Source organism: Notolabrus celidotus, chromosome 22 (assembly GCF_009762535.1).
Source record: "Notolabrus celidotus isolate fNotCel1 chromosome 22, fNotCel1.pri, whole genome shotgun sequence".
Taxonomy (NCBI): Eukaryota; Metazoa; Chordata; class Actinopteri; order Labriformes; family Labridae; genus Notolabrus; species Notolabrus celidotus.
Genome location: NC_048293.1, coordinates 9,659,435 through 9,683,124, shown reverse-complemented (window position 1 = coordinate 9,683,124; position 23,690 = coordinate 9,659,435). Strand labels below are relative to the sequence as shown.

The following is a 23,690-nucleotide window of genomic DNA, read 5'->3' as shown; positions in this document are numbered from 1 at the left end:
TCAATAGGGCTCACTCACAGACATGATGCACATCAGTAAACCTGCCAATACAGAAAATATATTTCATACACAACACTGACCACAACACATGTGAAAATAAGGGATGAAATAGCTGTTGGACCACCTTGCAGGTTAATGGTCTATTACATACCAGTTTCACCAGACACAGTTGACATACAATTTTACCTCCATTTGCTTGATCAAAATACTGCCAAACTGCACCACACTACAAGATACCATCTGTCATCTTCTTTTACAATTGGTTAGTAGAGTATTGTGGCATTATGGCAGTAGACCATAACCAAAGCTATCACTCTGGCGAGTGGTGGGTGGCAGTACTAGATTGACAGGCTCAATATTAGGCTGGCTTTTCGGGCTCAATTTGCAACTCCGGTGCAGATTAGCAAGGATGACAACAAAAACACAAAAAAAACGCCCACATCCCTATGATAATATAAATAATAATATTTATTTATATAGCACTTTTCAAAACAGGGTTACAAAGTGCTTTACAAATAATAAAGAAAAAAAGACAATAAAAGAGAAATGTGAGGAAGACAAATAAAAGGTAATAAAACAATATTGGAAGAATAAAAACAACAAGAGATAAAAGATTAAAACTTTTTATAATTTCATAATTTGTTTATATATACAGTATATACGTATGAAATATACAATTATAAAATGAAAATCTCATTTATATATATATATATATATATACACACATATATTGAATGAATGAATATTATATCTTTTGAAAGAGCAGGAAATAAAGTGAATTGAAGACCTGAAACTGCCATGCTCCTGAATCAGACACTGAGAAAGTGTAGCAGCCTTTGGTTCAGCTGGCTCCTCTTCAGGTGACAGACAGTCATTTTTCAGTTAACTTGGTCTCTTGACATCAATTTTCATTGTCATGAAAATTTCACAATGTGTCATGATTGCATGACTGAGTCATTATTTCCACCTTTAGTCCTTCTGTCTCTCCAGGCTACATGAAGGAGCGGTGGTATGTGTGCAATATGTCTGTTAATTCTATTTTTTCCCTCTTGACTTCTAATTCACGCAGTAATTAGTCACAAAGGAGCAACCAGTGTCTGCCTTCAAGGATGAGCAGCTTATTTAATTGCCTTGATGGGTGAAAGGTGAAAGATAAAATCTAGCTGCCATTTTTTGTTTGAGTTGGCTCCTCAATTTTCTCGGTTTCTGCAGTTTGAGTCAGATTACATCAACTTCAACATTTGGGATTACTTACAGGATTCAGGACACGGTGTATTTACTCCACTGGGGCCCTGAGGTGGTTCAACAAAAGCTATATTACTCATGAGCACAGAACACCTCAGCTCCTAACACTGCTTTTAGAGCCAAACAGTAATGACAGTGCACACACACCAGAGTCCAGGTGCTGTTGGATAATACACCACTCTCTTTATTGTGAGCATGCTAAGGAGAGGAAGAAAAAAATAGCTCCTGCATGAATGAGGGACAGAGGCAGGGGCACATTTCTTTCCTTTACCCAGTTAAATGGAAGGAAAAGAAGAAACGAGCAGTATCCCACTGACTGGCAGCACACGGTGCATTGTCCTGGCTCTGTGCTGGCGGCTAACTGCTCTGTTGCATTGGCCTCCAGGGTGCTGGCAGAACAACAAGCACCTTCAGTTTGGTCTTTCATGCTTGTGAAAACCGGCTTCCTGTATTCTCAAAATCAGAGCAGTAAGAACAATTTTAAAGGCAAAACTGTTAGCTTCAACTTAATCTTTGTTTTTATCTCTGCCTGAATTTGAAGCTGACAACTAATAACAACTTATTGTGTTGATGGTATCTGCAAATTAGAAGTATCAAAATTAGGTTGAAATGCAACTGGTCATGTAATTGGGAGGTGTCGCTCCTTCCCCTGCTGTCTTTTAATGTCCTCCAATCAATAAGACACACACACACACACACACACACACACACACACACACACACACACACACACACACACACACACACACACACACACACACACACACACACACACACACACACATGACCTCTAGAGTCACCTCTCTCCTCTCCCTTCCTGGTTGACTTTAGCCTCTTCTCTCCTCCACTCCTCCTATAGGACTACATTTCTCACACCATGCCTTGCAGTGGAGTTACATCAAACTTGAAGTTTATTCTGTAGAGGAAAGGGTGGATTAATCTGTTTTATGGGTTTTTTCCTCATCCAGCCTGACTGCACCTTGATTTTTTGTCACAACACGTTCTTAATCTCTGGCCATTTTAAAAGATTAGCCTATACTTTGAAGTACACCTTAAACTGTTTAGTGTGAGACTTAATATATTCCAAAAGAGGAATTAATTCTCCTTGAATGTCACACTCATGGTGGGAAATTAAACTAACATACTGTCATCATGGCAAACTGTTTGTTTCGGGTTATTTCTATTGTAAATGAAGCCTATCTTTGAGTTATCATTTCATTTAATGAGAAATTTAAAATATTTTAAGTGAAAATCAAAAGGGACATCAAGCCATATTTTAACAGAAAACAAACAACAACTAGTGCTAGCATTCAGCCATATACTAGCAAACATCACATTACCAGAAAGTTAAATCAAAGCTAGCATATCATTGGCTAAGGGGTGCTGTTTGTAAAGTTATGAAGCTTTTATTTTGGTACTTCAACTGGGCGGCAGTGTTAATTTGCATATTACCTTAATATTTGGGATAGCAGAGCAACATTTAACATTTATATCTAACATTTAACATTTAGATTCAACATGTAATATTAATATTTAAAAATCAACATTTAGATGTAACATTTTGCATTTAGATTTGTATTTAACATTTATGTTTAACTTTTAACATTTGGATTTAACATTTAGATTCAACATTTGGATTTAACATTTAGATTCAACATTTGGATTTAACATTTAGATTCAACATTTGGATTTAACATTTATATCTAACATTTAACATTTAGATTCAACATTTAATATTAATATTTAAAAATCAACATTTAGATGTAACATTTTGCATTTAGATTTGTATTTAACATTTATGTTTAACATTTAACATTTGGATTTAACATTTAGATTCAACATTTGGATTTAACATTTAGATTCAACATTTGGATTTAACACTTAGATTCAACATTTGGATTTAACATTTAGATTCAACATTTAACATTACGATTTAAAAATCAACATTTAGATATAACATTTAGCATTTAGATTCATATTTAACATTTATGTTTAACATTTCATATTTAGATTTAACATTAACATTTGGATTCATGTTTAGCATTTAAATTTAACATTTAACATTTAGATTTAACATTTAAAATTTAGATTTAACAGTGATTTTAACTTAAATATATTTGTCATAACAAAATTAAAAGATCACAAATATTACTCTAAATGTGATAAAAATGTGACTTTTGAAAACTTCACACTACTGTTTTATGATGTTTTGGAGCTAAATGTGGAGAAATGTTGCTGTTCTTTTCAGTGTGCACAACTTCTCAAAGGGTGCTCCATAATTAGAGTTTTAATCTTTTAATCTATCTAAATTTCAAGATCAAAATTTGCAGAACATACAACAGAGACATAACAGTTTTTGAGCATGTCATTCCAGGAAAATGGCAGCTGTGTGAATATGCTGAATTAAAAACAGTGCTGATCTGTTTGGTAATGAAGCTTTAACCTTGGCCATCCCCCATTTATGGCTAACACCCAGCATAACTAACTGTTATTAGATTGGTTAAATCAACCAATCACATCACAGTGTCTATCATTGCCCTGTCCTTGTGGCTGCACAAAGAGGCACTACCTGAAACATAAACACCATGAACATCAACAGTGATCTGCAGGAGGCAGGAAACAAATTATGATATTGGTGGAATTTGCCATCTGCTCATATGGCAGGCGTGTGTAGACATGTTCCCTAAATTTTATTAATGGAGATGGTGCCGTCGTTATCTCCATAGCAACTGTAGCCTCTCATTGTCAAGACAAGCAGCAAGGTTGTGGGGGAAGCAGATGGACAAGGCTGATAGTTTGCAGAAGAGGGGAGGAAAGTCAAAGATTAAATGAGTGAGGAAGGAAAGAGAAGAAGGAGGAATGAGGGGGAAATAGTAAATGTACAGGATGACTTCACCTGATGCATCCTTCACCTGATGCCAGTTAATTCTGTCTTGTTTCCATGGGAACAGGAGGAGGATGCTTCTCTGTTTTTAGGGTGTGATTCACCTTGCAACGGGTTTTGCGTCCACAAGGATAAAACAAATCACCCTTTCACCCTTCAAAGAGGAGAACAGTGTCACCCAGGAGTGACCCAGACACACAGAGGGTTATCAGAGCGTAAATTCACACATCAAAGGAGGCAAAGGAAAGCTGCCGTGTCGCTATATGTGGAAGGGAAACGTAAATACAAGTGTCAAAGTACAAACTGATGTACTGTTAGCAATGATCTAATCCTTCACTGGCTCAAAGGTAAAGCCCTGTGAAGAGTTTCTAACACTGTTGCCTCTTCATGACCTACATAAGCAAATGAGAGCATCCGCAATGGGACAATTTCCATGTTGTAGTTTTATACAGTTTTAGGCCTTCCTGCTCATTTTCACACATAGTATCAAAGATGTTTCAAGAAGGACTTTATCGTCTTTTCTTTCCTCTTGTTCACGTGTTTTGAATACTGTTTTTGTATTATTTTACAAAATAAAGACTTCAATCTATCACAATGAACGTTATCTCAAGATGCTTTTACAAACATAGCATGTCTAGACCATACTCTTATGTTAAATTATTACAGTTTTTCTCTATTGTTAACACACATTTTCTGAAAGCATGCCTCATACTCTCAGAACTCTACACACAAATCAAAAAACACACACACAACGGGCAAAACCCCTCAATTCTCCTGCAAAATGAAACTTTAAATTCAAATCAATGTTACTTCTTCTCAAAATGGTATTCTGTTTTCAAATGACACGCACAAACCACCATATGAATAGACATTTATAAGAACCAGTTGAACACTGATGTGCTCAATGTAAAACACTATGATGAATGGAAACTCTTCTTCTCCATTCATCATAATGACTTAGGCCTTTTTCTGTTCAGTGTTACACTTACTACAGACAGTACATACATAAGTGTGATGTAAAGTATTTTAGAATATTGTTTTCATACTCAAAACACACAAATACACGGCAACACATATATTTTATTTTCCCCCCCAAAACAGTGTACACAGTGTGCATCCCAACCAACACAGAGTTGCACATACAGTGGTCTACATACAAAACAACTGAATTTACTGTATACAGTTACAGTAAAAAAAAAAATTTAAACTATGCTGCATCCTCTCTTCTGTTTTAGTCTGGCCACAGCACGTCATCCACATCACAAGCAATGTTTTCCCTGGCCAAGCAGCGGGGGAAATATAGCTCTGATTGCTAATTGTAAAACTGTGTGACAGGTGTTTGCCCATGTGATGAGTCAGTGTAAATTAACTTTAGATTTTGAAAATCCTAAGTTCATGAAAATTGTGCCAAATGCAGAGAATTGTGTGTAGTGTTTTGAAAAAAGTGCAATTTGGGTGTAAAGCAGGAATTGTGCTTGTAGTTTAGCAGAATTGGTCCAGGGGGTTGGTGCATGGGTTACATGTTGTGGTCATTGTGTCTCAAGCACCAGTAATTGTGTGTTAACAATTGAGCAAAACTGTAACAAAGACCCAACATCAAGACAGGATACGATCCACTCCCCTCTTACTGACAGGACTCGATCTTATCTCAACTTAATCCACCATGAGCAGAGCACCTTGCAGTATTTAGCTAGTTACAGCGACAAGGAAAAACTTCCTTTTAACAGGCAGAAACCTCGAGCAGATGCATGTTAGACAGCCATCTGCTTGAACCGAATCCATCAATTTTGTTTTTTCTACATTTATTTCCACATCGAATATTCACAGTGAGTAAGTGATGATTAAAAGAAAGCAGGAAAATGTTTTATTTATCAGAAAACACTTCTTACACATGTACAGGAAAGTACATCACGTGAAGTCTCTCACAGGAGCTTTAAGAAACCAATTCTCAGATGTAGAGTCAAGCAGATAACAAATAATATGATAGGCAATAAACTGAATGATTTTGTTTTATACATGCAAAAGTTGTGTTTTTTCTCATCAATCTCATCTTGTCTATAAACAGTTAAATGTATAACTTACAAATCTTTGCTGTTGAAAATGGGGGGCAACAAAAAAGGTTGTTTCGGTAGCGTGCAGAAAAATCCCTTTATCCAACACCTTCTCTTTGTGCCTGGAATTCAGGCATGATCAATAAAAATATATAGATAATGAATCTTGTCACTGATGGTATTGTTTTCTTTTTGTAGGTCATTTAAAAGCATCAGTCTGTTTCATTATCAGCTAAAACCCCTTACAGGAGCTTTAAGACCCACCGTGTCCTGAATCCTGCATTGACTTCCCTTCTTCCTTACATCTGTGCTTACATTTCTTTTTTTAAGCCTTTTGGGAATTATTGAATTGTATCTATTTTTGTGTGGCCTGTATGAGAGTGTCAGTGCAGAGGTGCACCACCATTGACCTATTCGTATGTTTGATGATCCCCAGGGACTTTTGCAGACCTTTCTGGGGCCCAGAAGCCAGAGAGTAGAAATTGCAAAGGCGCCTGCAAGAGCTGATAGCCGGGCACTGAAGTAAACAAATAGCAGAAGTGACAGACAGACTAGGTAGGTAGCTGACAACACTCAGCGACTGAATCTGTCTGCTGTATATTGGTTATTTTCCCCAGGCACAGATTAAACACTACTCTGCTGAAAACAACCACTGGTGCTATATTTGGGGATGTATGGGACCAATAAGTGGAGGTCAGTTAAGTTTCCAGCAAATGTATTAAAACATTTAATGCAGTAAGATATATTCTTACTATTTTGCATGCAGCTACATCACTGTCTGTGTGGGTTTAAATTATTAATGTGGACCCTGCCTTGGAGCTGTTCTGCTGCCATCTTTGTGTCCATATGTTTGCAAATAATGGAGATTAATGGTGGTGGTGTTGTGTTTTTCTCCTACACTCCTAGTACTCAACTTGCAAGCCTGCATTTTTTTCCACCAACGCATATAGATAGAAGTGAAAGATGCAAGAGAGTAGGAGGGAAGAAGAGAGAGGAAATACTTTCGCTAACACAATAATTACCCAGAGTCTGCTACTAAAAGGCCAAATTGCTCATTAGAAATGTTTTCCTACATGGCATTTCCTCATACAGAGTGTGAAAGATATTGTTGTTCATCCTGACAAATCTATAATCTTGAGTACTGAGGCATCCACAGCTCTTTTTAGGGCTACAATAATGTATTGCTTTTTTATGTATCCTCTGGGAAAGCCGTTCCTGTGCATCCCCATTCATCTGTTCAATCTGAAGCTCCTAACTCATCCTGATGAGCCGAACATGTGTGAGTAGTGTCGTCTTTGCTGACATAACAGCGACCATAAAACTGCCCACAGGTGTTGGAGAAGCAGGTGATAAAATGCTTCAATCTAAAACAAATTGCACAACCCAGGTAGGTGATGGCTTGTAATAGCTTCCAGATAACAAGCAGTTCTGCCTGCAAAGCCGATCAATAACAACTGAAAGTCTCAAACTGTATTGCACATTTAATTTCTAAACATTCTGGCTGAGCTAGTGAGAAGAATTAACTAGAGGACAAGATGAAATTTACAAGAAAGGGATCAATAAACTGCTCCGGTTTGATCAAAAGTGGGGGTTGTGTGTATTTGTAAGACTAAAAAACATGCCAGGAAACTTTGCATACGCATTTACTTTTCTCTTAAGGAAGCTGTTTAAATTATTCCAGTGTCCAAAGGTGCAATCAGTTAAGTATTAGCTCTCTACACCAATGTGCTATAATTTATCAGCAGGGTTTCTGAAGTGTTCCTCATCAATGCTGTTCACTCTTTGGTTAACCCAGCGTCTCCTGAGATTCGCGGCTTTCTGAACAGGAAGCCCTCAGGGGATTTGATATGGATTCTTTCTCTCAGCACATTTGTCGGTTTTCTTTCAGTCAATAGATAAACACTGTTACATTTTGAAAAGGCCACACATTCACACTTTTCTTGTGTACCTTGGCATAACCATTAGCATTAGTCATATCTCTACCATTATAAATACAGTTGGCATTGCTATTATTACAGTCACCTCTTTTATTATTTTTTTGTTATTATTGCAGTCTGTCTGTCTCACTCTCTCCGCCTATCCAGTCATGGCAGGCAGCTGTTCACCAATTAGTTAGTTGTTGTCTGGAAGATGAAGTAGGAAGAACTTCAAAGGAAGAACTAATTCAACTTTTGGTTGTAAACTTGCATTTCATGTCAGTCTTGGCGTTTGATCTTTGTGCACATGTAAATAATAATAGGTACATTTGTCTGATTTATTCTGATTGATCAAAACCTCCCAACAGTAGGGATTCATTCTCAACAGCAATAGTAACAGCAGGTACAACCTGATCACAGAATATCAAATAAATCTGTGAAAAATAGTCTGGCACATTTCACGTTGGCCTGTTGAATAAATGTTAGTTTCTGTTAGCATTTTGAATTTGTAAATGGAAAAAACCATTGGTTTCTGTCTCAAGCTGGTCTTGCACAGGTATGAGAGCAGCCTGAGGAGCAACTGAACGATCTCTGACAGATGATGCAAGATCCCATCCTCAGTCCAGGCAACAACAGCAAGCTGGTCAATATTCAGTGGATATCAAAAGTCTACACACTCATGTTAAAATGCCAGGTTTTGTGATGTAAAAAATTGAGACCAATAAATCATGTCTGAACTTTTTCCACCTTTAATGTGACCTATAACGTGCACAATTCAATTGAAAAGAAAAAAATAAAATCTTTTAGGGGGAAGAATAAACACTAAAAAACTAAAATAATATGGCTGCATAAGTGTACACACCCTTTAACTAATAGATTTTTGAAGCACCTTTAAATTAAAATTTTCTTACAGCACAGTTTTTTTTTTTGTGGTAGGACTCTATTGGAATGGCACATCTTGATTTGGCAATATTTGCCCACTCTTCTTTACAAAAAAGCTCCAAACCCATCAGATAGTGAGAGCATCTCCTGTGCACAGCCCTCTTCAGATCACCCCACAGATATTCAATTGGATTCAGGTCTGGACTCTGGCTGGGCCATTCCAAAACTTCCATCTTCTTCTGGTGAAGCCATGCTTTTGTTGATTTGGATGTATGCTTTTGTTTGTTGTCATGTTGAAAGGTGAAATTCCTCTTCATCTTCATTTTTCTAACGGAGGCCTGGAGGTTTTGTGTTAAACTGACTGGTGTTTGTAACAGTTCATACTTCCCTCCACCTTGACTAAGGCCCTGGTTCCAGCTGAAGAAAAACAGGCCAAAAGCATGATGCTACCCCTACCATGCTTCTCTGTGGGTCTGGTGTTTTTTATGTGATGTGTGGTGTTGTTTTTATGCCAAACATAGATTTTGGAATTATGGCCAAAAAGTTCAGCCTTTGTTTCATCAGATCATAAAACATTTGCCACATGCCTTTGGGAGACTTCATGTATGTTTTTTAAAAAAATTGCTGGGCTTGGATGTTTTTGTTCATAAGAAAAGGCTTCTGTCTTACCACCCTACTCATAGCTGAAACATATGAAGAATAGGAGAGATGTTGTCACATGTAGTACACAGCCAGTACTGGTCAGAAATCCCTGCAGCTCCTTTAATGTTGCTGTAGGCCTCTTGGAAGCCTCCCTGACCAGTTTTCTTCTAGTCTTTTCATCAGTTTTGGAGGGATGTCAAGTTCTCTGAATGTCCCTGTTGTGCCATATTTTCTCCACTTGATGATGACTGTCTTCACTGTGTTCCATGGGATATCTAATGCCTTGGAAGCATTTTTGTACCCTTCTCCTGGCTGTCTCAACAATGAGATCCCTCTGATGCTTTGGACCTCTCTGTGGACCATGACTTTTGTTGTAAGATGCAACTATGGAAAAGAAAGGAAAATCCTCCTAGAACAGCAGTTATAAGAGGGTGTGTACACTTATGCAACCACATTATTTTAGTTATTTAACTTTTTATTCTTCCCCCTAAATTATTTCTTTTTTTTTTCAGTTGAATTGTTCATGTTATAGGTCACATTAAAGGTGGAAAAAGTTCTGACATGATTTATCTTGGTCTCTTTTTTAACATCACAAAATCTGGCATCTTAATAGGGGTGTGTAGACTTTTGATATCCATGTATACTCCAGCACTACAAATAGTGTTTAATGTTAAAACTTGACTGTGAATTAAAATGCCTATTTTAATGTTAATTCGCACAAAGGAGGCAGGTAAGAATCTGTTGCCATGGAAGCACTACTGACCATAGAATCAGAACAGCTTTTTATTGTTTTACTGTAATAATACATCATTTCTTACCCAATGAAATCATTTCTAAATCAATATTTTTTCACCTTGTTTATGTCTTTAGTTGGTAATACCGTACTAGAAGGATTAGTGTGTAATGATCTGTAATACAATGTAAAGCTGAATGCTGGGGTCCTGCATTCAACATGATTCTTCATATATAATGTGCTGTTGTCAGACCTGGGCATCACCTTAGTGGAGGTCTGCTTGCTCTTTGAGTGCCCTTCGGCTTTATTATTGATCATCTGCTTCCTCTGTGAACCGCTCTCGCATTCGCTCAGCTGAGCTGCTTGGAGGAGGAATCAAGAGGGGGATGAGATATTCCTTAACTCGTCTAATTGAATCTTACCTTTCAACACAAACCTGTGGCTGCAGCTCAAGGTTAAAGTGCTGTTGATATTGCCTCTTTGCTTTCTCTCACTCACTACAGTGCCTTGCTATGAATAATTCACATGCACAGTCGCAGCTGAAAAGAGGGTGGCACACGGGGAGATAAACTCAACCTCTTAGATTGAACTGCAGTATATAAAACATTCCTCACAAAGGCACTTCCTCCTGCAGTGTTTTTCCTTTTATTGCCCGTGTTTAGTGTTTTATGATCCCTCTCTACCAAATCAACAAACCTACTTACCATAGGACATGAAGTCCAGTTCAGACAGTTTCAAACCACTGCAGTTTTTCTGACATGTAGTCATGAAATTTTCCATCAATTTCTCCCTCGCTCAGACTGGAACCAGATAATGAGAGTGTCACTGCTCCTCCAACTGTAACCAACATGATGGACCTAATTTCCTCAGCAGTTTTCCCATCTCCCATGGTGTTACAAGAAAAGTATTCTGCCAGGCTCTGAGCAAGGGCTATCATTTAGGGGGTAAAAAAACTGAGAATTTGTTAAATAACAAGCACAGCTGAGTTCATATTTTACTTACTAGGTTCATGGTGCTAAAAAATGTTACAACTGGACTGCAGGTGTACTACAGTGGAATGCATATACCAATATACAGGTTCGTGCAGATTTAGATTAGTATCTTTCTCTGCAAAAAATTGAAACTTATCCTTTAAAAAAAACTCAAAATCCAGTGAGAGAACGGCTCTAAGTTGAAAGAAACAAGTGAGAGGTTTTCATGTAAAATAGCAGCAGTAGAGTTGATCTTGCTCTACTTTTTCTGTGTTTTTTTTTCACCTGCCGCCTCATTCTTGTCTTCTCTCAACAGTTTCTTTCACCTTTGCTGACAAGAGAGGAAGAGAAAGCAGTCCATAAACAGACCTGGTGACAAGAGAAAGGCTGAAAAGAAGGTGAGAGGGTACAGGAGGAGGATGGGTTTCCACAACACTGCAGAGGTAGGTGGTATTAGACAAAGAAGGAGAGAAAGAAGAATAGATGAATAGGGAAGAAGCAGGGATGCTGATGTGGCTGTGAGTTTGGATGTGGACAGGGCTGAGATGCAGCAAAAAAAAAAAATCACATATAACCAGCATGAAGGTAAAAAGTCACTCCCAGAGTGGACATACTGTAAGACAGTTAAATAAGATATAAACAGAAACAAAAAAAATGTCTTCTCAAAACACTTTACAGAAAGAGCAGGCCTAGGCCAACCTTTTCACTTAATTATTTACAGTGCCTAACATTAATCAACTGTGTGCAAACACTTCACAGCATTTAGAAAATAAGAGTGGGAAAGACCTCGGCAGAACCAGACTCATGTTGGACAGCCCTGTGTTGGGTTTTCAAAAAGAAACAGAGACAACAATAAAAACAATAGATGAACAGATTTATGGCCATAGTGACAGTAATAATGGTAAAAGTATGTGTGGTTTTATAGCCATGATAAGAAAAGTAAGAGCCATACTGATAGTTGCAGCTGCTGGAGTCAAGCAGGTCCAGGTGCAGAGAGTCCAGTTAGAGGGAATAAGGTAAATAAAGGTGAGTTTTGAGATGGGATGTGAATGATGTGATGGAGTCCGACTGTCTTATGTGTGGGGGGAGGGAGTTCCAGAGTCTGGGTGCTAAGCAGCTGAAGGCTCGGGCACCCATGGTACTGAGGCGTGACGGTGGAATTGTTAATAGTCCAGCAGAGGTTGAGCGGAGGGAGCGGGAGGGAGTGTATTCATGAAGGAGGTCGCAGAGGTAAGTGGGGGCCAGGTTGTAGAGAGCTTTGTAGGTGAGGAGAAGGTTTTTATAGTGGATGCGGTATTGTACAGGGAGCTAGTGAAGTTGGATGAGAACAGGAGTGATGGGGTCAGATGATTTGGTGCGGGTGATGATCCGGGCGGCCGAGTTCTGAATGTTGATGAGTTTTGGTGGGGGGAGTCCTGTTGGAAATGAAGATTTAAAGTTAGTGACATGCAGTTGTGTGATATAGAAGCACACAGATAGGGAGAAAGTGGGAGAGACAGGAACTCAGTGTGCCAGAACCCTTGCTATAAGCAGGCTAAGGCTATAGCAGCATAACTAAGAAGTGGTCCAAGCCTGAGGCAGCCCTAACTATAAGCTGACAAAAAAGGAAAGTTTGAAGCTTCCTCTTAAAAGTATACTGGTAAATGGACTTGTACTTATATAGGGATTTTGCACTACTCGTCACATTTACCCATTCACACAACAATCACTCACTGATGGCAGAGGCTGCTGTAGAGTAAGGGACCGTCAGTATGCGCTAATTTCGTTTATTTCATCTGTCAATAACCCACTTGTCCAACCCTTACTGGTAGAGACGAGGGGCCTAATAACTGAATGATCTACCTCCCACACTGCTTCTAGAAAGGGACAACAAGTAGGCCTGTACATTAAAAATGTACACTGAAGTGCAATACAGTGGAGTAATAGTTCAGTTCAAACAGGTTTTGGCTCTTTCTGACCACTTTACTTTAGAAATAATATCTGTAACTATAAGCTGTAACTATACCAACTATTTTCATTATCTGTAAAAGAACCAATCAATGTATCTTCTGACTGTTTATTCAATAAAAAGTCAGTAATTCAACAAGGCAAGAACTCCAAACCCTTGAAAAATTCAATGATAAGGGGGAAAAACAAAGGAAAACAGCAGAAGTGAGTATTTCTACTCCATTTTCAAAACAGTTGCTGATCATTTTTGATGATAAACTGACAGATTTATTGAAAAATTATTGCATCTCTTACTGACTAACCGGTAAAATACAAGATATGTAGTGCAGACACTAATTTAGACTATCTGTCACCATACTGATGAGTGTTTGACTTTGTAAAAGCCCTTCATAGAAAAATCAATTATTAAAAAGGAAATTTGCATCTACCAATGCAGCCACTAAAGCAGAACAACAATGCAAAGACATCGTTATTATCCACTAGAGGGAAATTAAAGGCTCACATTCAAGAGTTAAGAAAATACAGAGAAATTATTTCTCTTCCCAAAGAGGAAAAACACAAAGGAGTGTGTTCTGCCACTTCTCAATAACACCTCAGAAACAACTCGCTGACAGTCTATTTGTGAGAACTTCTGAAGTGAGTATGAGAGTGTGATTCCATGTAGACCTCCCGGTGAACTACAGAGGTATGCTGCTTTTCAGGAAGGAGGTTCAGATACAGAACCATATTTAAAAAATGTTTTAACACAAGGACACAGAGCTGGAATACCCTTACAGGGACACATCAAAATGCAAAAGCAAAAAAGCTTGATTTTATAAGCCTTTTGTTTCATTTGTAACATACCCACCATGTTCACACACATTGACTACAAAACTCTTAAAGACAAAACACAGAGGGTTTGTGTTTAAAGCAGTGTGATACAGATACATTTCCTTCTAAAACTACTCCATATAAAACCAAGAAGCAATGGATGTATTATTGATTTATTTATGAAAACTTGCCACATGCGTCCAGCTGTATGCTTGACCTAAATAATAATTATAGTTTGATTCAACTAGCTAGAATAATGGATTTTATGTATACTGTGCTCTTCACTGTTACCGACATATTCACATATAATTGCAAGAAATCCATAAAATCTCTTGGATAATGTAAGAAAAATATCACAGCAGATTAACAACATAAAGATCAATTTCAGTGTTGTTAACATTTCGCTCCAGAGTTTGATCTTTCAAACATGGTAAGGGATGCTTATTGAGTACATAGTCCTTTAGAATTACATTTTTGTTGAAATACAAAATGGAAAAACCTAGCAGAAAGGGCAAAATTTCCCCCCAAAAAGAACAACATATGGTAACAGCCAAATGCATCACACAATAAATGAGGTGCATTCTGCAGTACAACATGTTCATACACTGCTAAAATGAGTCTCAGCACTGGTTATTTAATCTCCTAAGTTAATAAAGTGCTCTGGTTTAAGGTGACTCTGTAGATCAGGAAGCAAATACATTAGGGCGCACAAGTTCGAGGACTATTACGTTGTACCAGTGAGACCAAGGTGGGGCCATGAGGTCATGGCTACTGAGAGTTATAGAAATCCGTTGTGAACACACATAAGAAAGCTGTTCTTGTAATTTGACCTTGTCAAGAAAGATGAACCAATGTCATTCCTCTGTTGCATAAGGAAGACAAACCTTTATATACTGGAGCCCAGGCTGAGATATTTTCAGTAAAGAAGAGGTAGTATGCATTTACAGAAAATCCCTGTAGTCACTTCGCCCTGAAGTCCTTCCTCTGACCTACAAAGCTCTTAATGATCAGGCACCTTCGTATCTTAAAGAGCTCATAGTGCCCTATTACCCCTCTAGAACACTATGCTCCCAGCATGCAGGCCTGCTTGTCATACCTAAAGTCTCTCAAAGTAGTATGGGAAGTAGAGCCTTCAGTTATCAAGCCCCTCTCTTTTGGAATCATCTACCAGTCAGGGTCCAGGAGGCAGACACCCTCTCTACTTTTAAGATTTGGCTTAAAACTTTCCTTTTTGATAAGCTTATGGTTAGAAATGGCTCAGGCTTTGACCAGCTCTTAGTTATGCTGCTATAGGCTTAGACTGCCGGGGGAACTGACACAGAAACACTGGGATCCTATCTCAACCATTTTGTCCCCATCCCCCATCACTTACTTTAACTCTCCCAAGTTACTAACCATAGACCTATCTGGAGTCCTTAAGTTCCATTGTCTCGTAGACTCCTCTATGAGACTATGAAGTGTGCCGTACTCCAGCGGCAACAGCTACTACAACTACCACTACTATCCATCTCATCACTATCATCGCTCTCTCCCTCTCTTAATCTCCTCTATCCCTCTTTCCAACCCCAACTTGGTCGAAGCAGATGGTTGTTTAACATGAGTCTGGTTCTGTTCAAGGTTTCTGCCTGTTGAAGAGAAGTTTGTCCTTGCCACTGATGCTCATGTTGGATTAAAATGAGATAAGATTGAGTCCTGTCAGTAAGAGGGGACTGTATCATATCCTGTCCTTAGATCTTTGTTAATAATTTAACATAGAGTACGGTCTAGACCTGCTATTTGATGTAGCACTATATAAATAAAGATTGATTGATGACTGATTGATTCCCTATAAAAACATTGCTTGAATAAGTTTCCTCTTTGTAACAAGAGAAAAACTTCTGTATGGATAGAAAAAGCTCAACCCTACCGGCAGTTTTTTTTTTACCACTGAGTGAACACACAGTGATGCAATATTTAAGTGATACATTTTCAAAACAACCATTATCCTTTGTGTCCTTTTTTGTCTTCCCCCCAAGCAATAAAAGAAGAGTTAATACTCAAAGCGACTCATGCTGTGTTTTATGTTCATGTCAGCTGCCATTCTGGCCATGCAGAAGTCCTCTTTTTCCACACGGTAGATTTCTCATCTTTGAAGGCAAACCTTTTATTCCGTAAACCCATATGTTCTGCTCATTTCCCCTCATTGAGCAGAATTGCTTCACTGGTCATAAAGAAATACACACAGAGCTCACGCATACAACCATGCTGTGCTGTATGAGGTTGTTGGTTTTTATTTGTGACTCTGTAATCATGTTTTCTGCACAGCGAGTGGTGCATGTTTGGCAGAGTGTCACACTGAGTGGCCTTTGAATGTCTCCTTGGGAAGCACATGAATCAGTGGAGCAGGAGAATCACAGATTCTGTTGTATTTTGATCAAACCTTTTTATCAGAGAAGGCTATAAAACACAGTGAATTGTTTTATTTTACTTGCCTGTAAGAATAAAGTGGAGAAACACCAAAATGTTATTTATTTTTTATCAGTAATACATCTTTGAAGGGGGTACTTGAACAAATCCCAGCATGAAAACAAGAAAAGAAATAGGAGTAACAGGGGACATCAGCTGAACCACCATGCTGCCTTCAGAAACTCTGCATTTATCTTATTTTTAGACTCTACATCATATAATTAATGTGATGTGATTGTATTTATGTGAACCACAATCAAAGATGTAAGACACAGAGCTCAGCAGACAGGCAGAAAATGACAGTGATCTTCACTGAGGTTATCATTTCCTTTGTCGTATTGTTTTGTTGTTACAAGAAAGAAAAGAAGAGTTTGAGTGACATGAATCCTAATTATAATATCTGTACAGTTTCCCTTTGTTGCTTGGAAACAGACAGATTTATGTATGAAAAACACCTTATCAACTCCATACTCATACAGTTGGACAGATAATTGTGCCGGTTTTATCTGGTGTGAAAGGAAGAGGTGTCATGGTTAAGCTTGAGGGGGAAAGGGCGTTATCGCAACCAAGCAGCAACCTCCTGAGCTGAAAAATGAAGCAAATGTAGAAGTGTCAAAAACTGAAAGTTACCCTTCTGTTCACTTTCCAAAGGTAAGCCAATACTATAGACTGTTAAAACATGGACATAGTCTCATTGATGTTGCTGATTGGTCCTTAAAGGGGAGCTATGTTGGCAGAATATGGCGTTTGCAATATTGGAAATACTGACCATACATTTCTGAATAATGTAGAAACCGTAAAAGAGGTGAAGTTAGGCCATAGCCTTGCTGGCAAACAGCTAAAACATACCCAGCACCACCCGTAATTGTGCCTAATTATACACCACACTTAGCCCCAATATTTAATATGGATGTTATAAAAAAATGAGGGGTGTTATGATTAAAGAAAAGAAGTATAGAGACCAAAACTATTTTTGTACCAGGCTTCTAATATGTCTATTTCTGATGTAAGAGCACTATCGTAGTTGAGTTTCTCTGGCTTTTGCAGCCAGCTTCAAGGAGACATTCAAGGAACTCAGTTTATTGGTACTTCTGTATTGATTTTATTCCTCATAGCTGGGGGTTACTGCTTGACTAACACTTAAAATATAAAATTCGTACCTGTTGACGTTTTATGAGGGCTAATGAGATATGAGCAGGGACTTGATTGCTTTAACTGTCAAGTGGATGCTGCTAGCTATTTGCTTAACATTAACAAGGCTAATTCAGTCACTGCACTTCATCTCTTGGTTATGTTTGTGTTGTAGGTGCTTTTTCAGAGTTTTTAAATCCAAGCATGGGACAAACACTAATGCCTGCTGTGTGATTTATTATCCTAACAGAGACTCCAAGAAGTTTGTGCTACTGTTTCTTTGGTTAGTGATAATCCCCTTTATACTACTTAGCACCAATTAGTAGCATTATCAGTGTCCGTGCTTACTGTGCCGAGCTATGTTCCTTTTTTTAGTCTCATACAATGGTTTATGTGTGGTTGGCTAGTGTTTCGGAATTAGGGATGTTGCTGCAGATAAAAATGGCTGACTTTAGGAAACGTGTCTGGTACGTGTTGGTTAGCAGCCACGTGCTCTAGCAATGAACATGTTATCTGGCTAGCGGTGAATGTGTTTTGTTCCAAACACTCTTGAAGCTTCTATATTTTTATTCATAAACAATGTCTCTAAAGACTCCTCAGCTGGTCCCAAACACTGCAGCTCAAGTACTGACTAGAACTTGGAAATGAGTAGAATTTAAAACCCCTCTTCTGACTAGCAAAGCTCTTAATGGTCAGGCACCTTTGTATCGTCAACAGCTCATAGTGCCAGGCTATTACCCCTACGCTCCCAGCATGCTGGCCTGCTTGTCATACCTAAAGTCTCTAAAAGTAGTATGGGAGGTAGAGCCTTCAGTTATCAGGCACCTCTCCTTTGGAATCATCTACCAGTCAGGGTCCGGGAGGCAACTCTCTACTTTTAAGATTTGGCTTAAAACTTTCCTTTTTGATAAGTCCATGAGCTCCATCGTCTAGGTTCCTCTGAGTCGCTTCCGTATATGGCCTGCTGCTGTGGACGTGCCAGACTCAAGCTGCTACAGACATGCTGGACTACAGCGGCAAGAGCTTCTACTATCCATCTCATCACTATCATCTCTCTCTCTCTTTATCTCCTCTATCCCTCCAGGGTTCCCACTCTTTTCCAGAGATAATTTTCCAGGACATTTCCAGGACATTTTCATTGATGATCAAGCTGGTATGACCGTCTAAATTTAGTTCCTAATTTAGTTCCTAAATAGTCTAATATGTTCCTCTCAGTGGAAATCTACATCGAAAGACATGTAGTCTAGGAGTCTAGGAGTTTCTGTGCAGCTGTGTCGCTCTTTTTGTTCCGTTTGTTTTCACTGTCGGGAGTTTGCCCTCCTACTAGCTACAGCAGGAGTTCTTAAACTTTTTGGAGCCAGGGACCCCTTACAGGTGAGAAAATTGTCCAAGGCCCCCTCATAATTGTAACACAGATTAAGCACATTAGTGATGTGTCATGATCAAAAGCTGCGGCTCTGAGAGCCGATGCTTTATAGTGAATCAGAAGAGCCGGCTCGCATCGAGAGAGAGCCGGCTCCCAGTTTTTTCCTTTCGCTGCTTAGCTCTCTCAGTGCTCAGCCCCAGCTCTGCTCACAGCAGAACTTTGTTTTGATTGGTCAGCATGGCGGCCATGCGGCCAATCACATGTAAGGATATAGGGTACAGGTGATGGAGGGGAGGCTGTGTATCCTGGCTTTATCTGTTCCTTTAGAGAGAGTCTTCTTGAAGACCGGGCAAATACTCACTGAGAGGAGAAATCAGATCAGCCCATCCAAGCTGACGTATCAGATTTTTCTCAATGCCAACCTGAGGACATAAATAATGTTTGCTCGATGTTTGGTTCTGGTTCTGGTTCTGTTTACTCGAGTTTGGTTCTGGTTCTGTTTGCTTGAGTTTGGTTCTGGTTCTGGTTCTGGTTCTGTTTGCTTGAGTTTGGTTCTGGTTCTGGTTCTGTTTGCTTGAGTTTGGTTCTGGTTCTGGTTCTGTTTGCTTGAGTTCGGTTCTGGTTCTGGTCGGTTCTGGTACGGTTCTGGTACGGTTCTGGTACGGTTCTGGTACGGTTCTGTTCTAGTTCAGTTCTGGTATGGTTCTGGTATGGTTCTGGTTTGGTTCTGGTATGGTTCTGGTTTGGTTCTGGCTTGGTTCTGATTCAGTTCTGGCTCGGTTCTGGTTTGGTTCTGATTCAGTTCTGGTTCGGTTCTAGTTCGGGTCTGGTTCGGTTCTTCTTCGGTTCTGGTTGGGTTTGCTTGGGTTTGGTTCTGGTTCTGTTTGCATGAATTCGGTTCTGGTTCGGTACGGTTCTGATTCAGTTCTGGTTCGGTTCTGGTTCGGTTCTGGTTCGGTTCTGGTTCGGGTCCGGTTCGGGTCTGGTTCGGTTCTGGTTGGGTTTGCTTCGGTTTGGTTCTGGTTCTGTTTGCTTGAGTTTGGTTCTGGTTCTGGTTCTGTTTTCTTGAGTTCGGTTCTGGTCCGGTACAGTTCAGGTACGGTTCTGGTATGGTTCTGGTTTAGTTCTGGTTTGGTTCTGATTCAGTTCTGGTATTGTTTTGGTTCGGTTCTGGTTCAGTTCTGGTTGGGTTTGCATGAGTTTGGTTCTGGTTCTGTTTGCTTGAATTCGTTTCTGGTTCGGTACGGTTCTGGTACAGTTCTGGTACAGTTCTGGTATGGTTCTGGTTAATTTCTGGTTCGGTTCTGGTTCAGTTCTGGTTCGGTTTGGTTCGGCTCTGGTTCGGTTCTTGTTTGGGTCTGGTTCGGTACTGGTTGGGTTTGCTTGGGTTTGGCTCTGGTTCTGTTTGCTTGAGTTTAGTTCTGGTTCTAACCCTAACCCTAACCCTAATCATAACCCTAACCCTAATCCTAACCTTAAACATAACCCTAACCCTAACCCTAACCCTAATCATAACCCTAACCCTAACCCTAACCCTAATCCTAACCTTAAACATAACCCTAACCCTAACCCTAACCCTAATCATAACCCTAACCCTAATCCTAACCCTAACCCTAACCCTAATCCTAACCCTAACCCTAACCCTAATCCTAACCCTAACCCTAACCCTAACCTTAATCATAACCCTAACCCTAACCCTAATCCTAACGCTAACCCTAACCCTAATCCTAACCCTAACCCTAATCCTAACCCTAACCCTAACCCTAACCCTAATCCTAACCCTAACCCTAACCCTAATCCTAACCCTAACCCTAATCCTAACCCTAACCCTAATCCTAACCCTAACCCTAACCCTAATCCTAACCCTAACCCTAACCCTAATCCTAACCCTAACCCTAACCCTAACCCTAACCCTAACCCTAACCCTAATCCTAACCCTAACCACAACCCTAACCCTAATCCTAACCCTAACCCTAACCCTAATCCTAACCCTAATCCTAACCCTAACCCTAACCCTAATCCTAACCGTAACCCTAACCCTAACCCTAACCCTAACCCTAATCCTAACCCTAACCCTAATCCTAACCCTAACCCTAACCCTAATCCTAACCGTAACCATAACCCTAACCCTAATCCTAACCCTAACCACAACCCTAACCCTAACTCTAATCCTAACCCTAATCCTAATCCTAACTCTAACCCTAATCCTAACCCTAACCCTAATCCTAACCCTAACCCTAATCCTAACCCTAACCCTAACCCTAATCATTACCCTAACCCTAATCCTAACCCTAACCCTGACTTTAATCCTAACCCTAATCCTAATCCTAACCCTAATCCTAATCCTAACTCTAACCCTAATCATAACACTAACCCTAATCACAACCCTAACCCTAGGGTTAGGGCGAGAATGATTTGTTACAGATTAAATGCACAAAATTGGTCAATTATAAGTCTTATCATAAAAGCACTGTACGTAAAAGGGTTTTCAACACAAACCATTAGTTTTTTCAAAGTTAAGGTAAAATATACGGCTACAAAAGATCCTGAATTAGGAGCCTTTCGGGAGTCGAAAGAGCCGGCTCTTCTTTCGGAGCCGAGTTAAAAGAGCCGGCTCTCTGAAAAGAGCCGAACTTCCCATCCCAGCTTACTACCATTTGCACTCTTACTTTCCCTTGGAACTATTTGTATTGTAAAACGTATCAATGTAAATACTTCAGACCTGTACCATAGTGATAAACAGATTACACTTCAATTTGAATCAAGTAAATACCACTTGTATAGTACTGGAAAACTGGTCAACTGTTTTCCAGGTTTTCCAGGATGCGTGGGAACCCTGTCCCTCTTTCCAACCCCAACTCAGTCGAGGCAGATGGCTGTATAAACATGAGTCTGGTTCTGCTTAAGGTTCTTGCCTGTTAAAAGTTTATTAGTTCTTCCTTTGCCCATACTTTATCTTCCACCAAGTGAAAACATACTGCTGGTAACAATAAAAAAAACTGCACAGGAGACAAATTGGAGCAACTGGCTTTTGGACTGCAGTATAACTCAGTCGAGGTAGATGGCTGTCTAACCATGAATCTGGTTCTGCTCGAGGTTTCTGCCTGTTAAAAGGACAGTTCTTTTGCCGCTGTAACTAGCTAAATACTGTGATGTGCAATGCTCATGGTGGATTAAGATGAGATAAGACTGATTCATGTCTGTAAGAGGGGACTGGATGTTATTCTGTCTTAATGTTGGGTCTTTGTTAATAATTTAACATAGAGTATGGTCAAAACCATAGACTGTAAATAAAGTGGACAGCGTTGCTCCGCCTTTTCTCATTGAACGGTTTTGAAGCCAAAATATCCTGTTCCAGAGTGCGATTGATTTATTGGTCAGCAACCATCACGAGTAGAATTTTATTCTGCGGGAGACACTAGGAGTATTAACTAGCTCATTTGCTAGTTAATAAGTCATTCTTAGATATAGACATTTTAGCTTCGAAAACTTAGCATTTGCTAACTCATAGCTCCTCTTCAATTCCACCCTCCTGTCTAAACGTGGTCAGATTTAGCTCCAGAAAACTAACATGGCCAAAATGTTGAATTTAGGGTTAAAATGGCAGTCTCAATTTCAGTGGCTACATACATTATCTATACAGACATTCATTCAGATGCTTTAGCCTTAGATTCTCTCCCATACATTGAATGACAAAAAGAGGCTGCTCAAAGTGAAAGGAGAATCCTACACACTTTTCCAAGTTAGTCTACAAAATGTTCATGAAGCTGAGTCCGCCCTTTGGGTAATTGTTACATTGTGGTGACATGTTGTGTAATGTTTTTTTTGGGTGCTCATTATAACTTGCCCACATACAAAATGAGCTCCCTCCGGTCTGAAACACCACCAACAAGCTGACACCCAAATTAACTCTCTGAATTCTCGCTTCCAAATTTAACAACTTCAGCTGTCAACTCAATCTGACACAATATCACACATTTAATATGCTTACTTCTTCTGTGCAAGGCTGTGTCTCCATGCAGCGAGAGGCTGATTATGAGATAATGTGGGTGTTGAAAAGAAAAGAAAAGAAAAGAAAAGAAGGGTATAAAGCAGGATAACTAATTAGCAATGGGCCTCAAGAGACATCTTATTAGTCTGTCTTCCTCTTGGTCATGGAGGAATGATCCCAGAATGATTCATACCGTTAAAGCAACAGCTAATTCTGTACCAAGCCCTGAATTTCTCTTGGAAAGATGAAAAATAACTGTCAATGATTATCAGTGTAAGTGACCGATTTATAACTTCTGACTTCTATATTCACAATAATGACTTTATACCTCTTGAGTGAGATATATTACATTTAAGCTTCAACCATTGAAGTCTGAAATAATGCAAATAGATCTGACAGCATAATTATGTTAAAGTCAGTGATGCAAAAAGAAAAGGATGGTGTTGGCAGACAATTTTATCCAATAACAACAGAGATTATTCATATGCTTCTCCCCATACACTTTCAGATTCATTGCTGCTGTATTTGAGTAATTGCTTGCACTTGCAGACATCACTGTTTACTTTCTGCAACTCTTCACATCATGCCAATTCAAAGTAGGTGATGTTAATTAAATCTCTCAATCCTTTATTGACCATCTCCTGAAGCTGGTTTTATCTTATTTTAAGTCCAGCCT

The 23,690-nt window shown here is 39.2% G+C and overlaps 1 protein-coding gene across 1 annotated transcript in view; it reads left to right on the top strand.

Annotated features, from left to right (window-relative positions):
* The window catches only part of LOC117806126 (brain-enriched guanylate kinase-associated protein), a 98,835-nt gene that overhangs the window by 1,359 nt on the left and 73,786 nt on the right, over positions 1-23,690 (top strand). Inside the window, exons 3-4 of the mRNA XM_034674832.1 lie at positions 6,617-6,735; positions 11,641-11,767. Of these exons, the coding sequence (XP_034530723.1) occupies positions 11,744-11,767 (24 nt within the window). The 5' untranslated portion in view covers positions 6,617-6,735; positions 11,641-11,743. The remainder of the gene's footprint in view (positions 1-6,616; positions 6,736-11,640; positions 11,768-23,690) is intronic.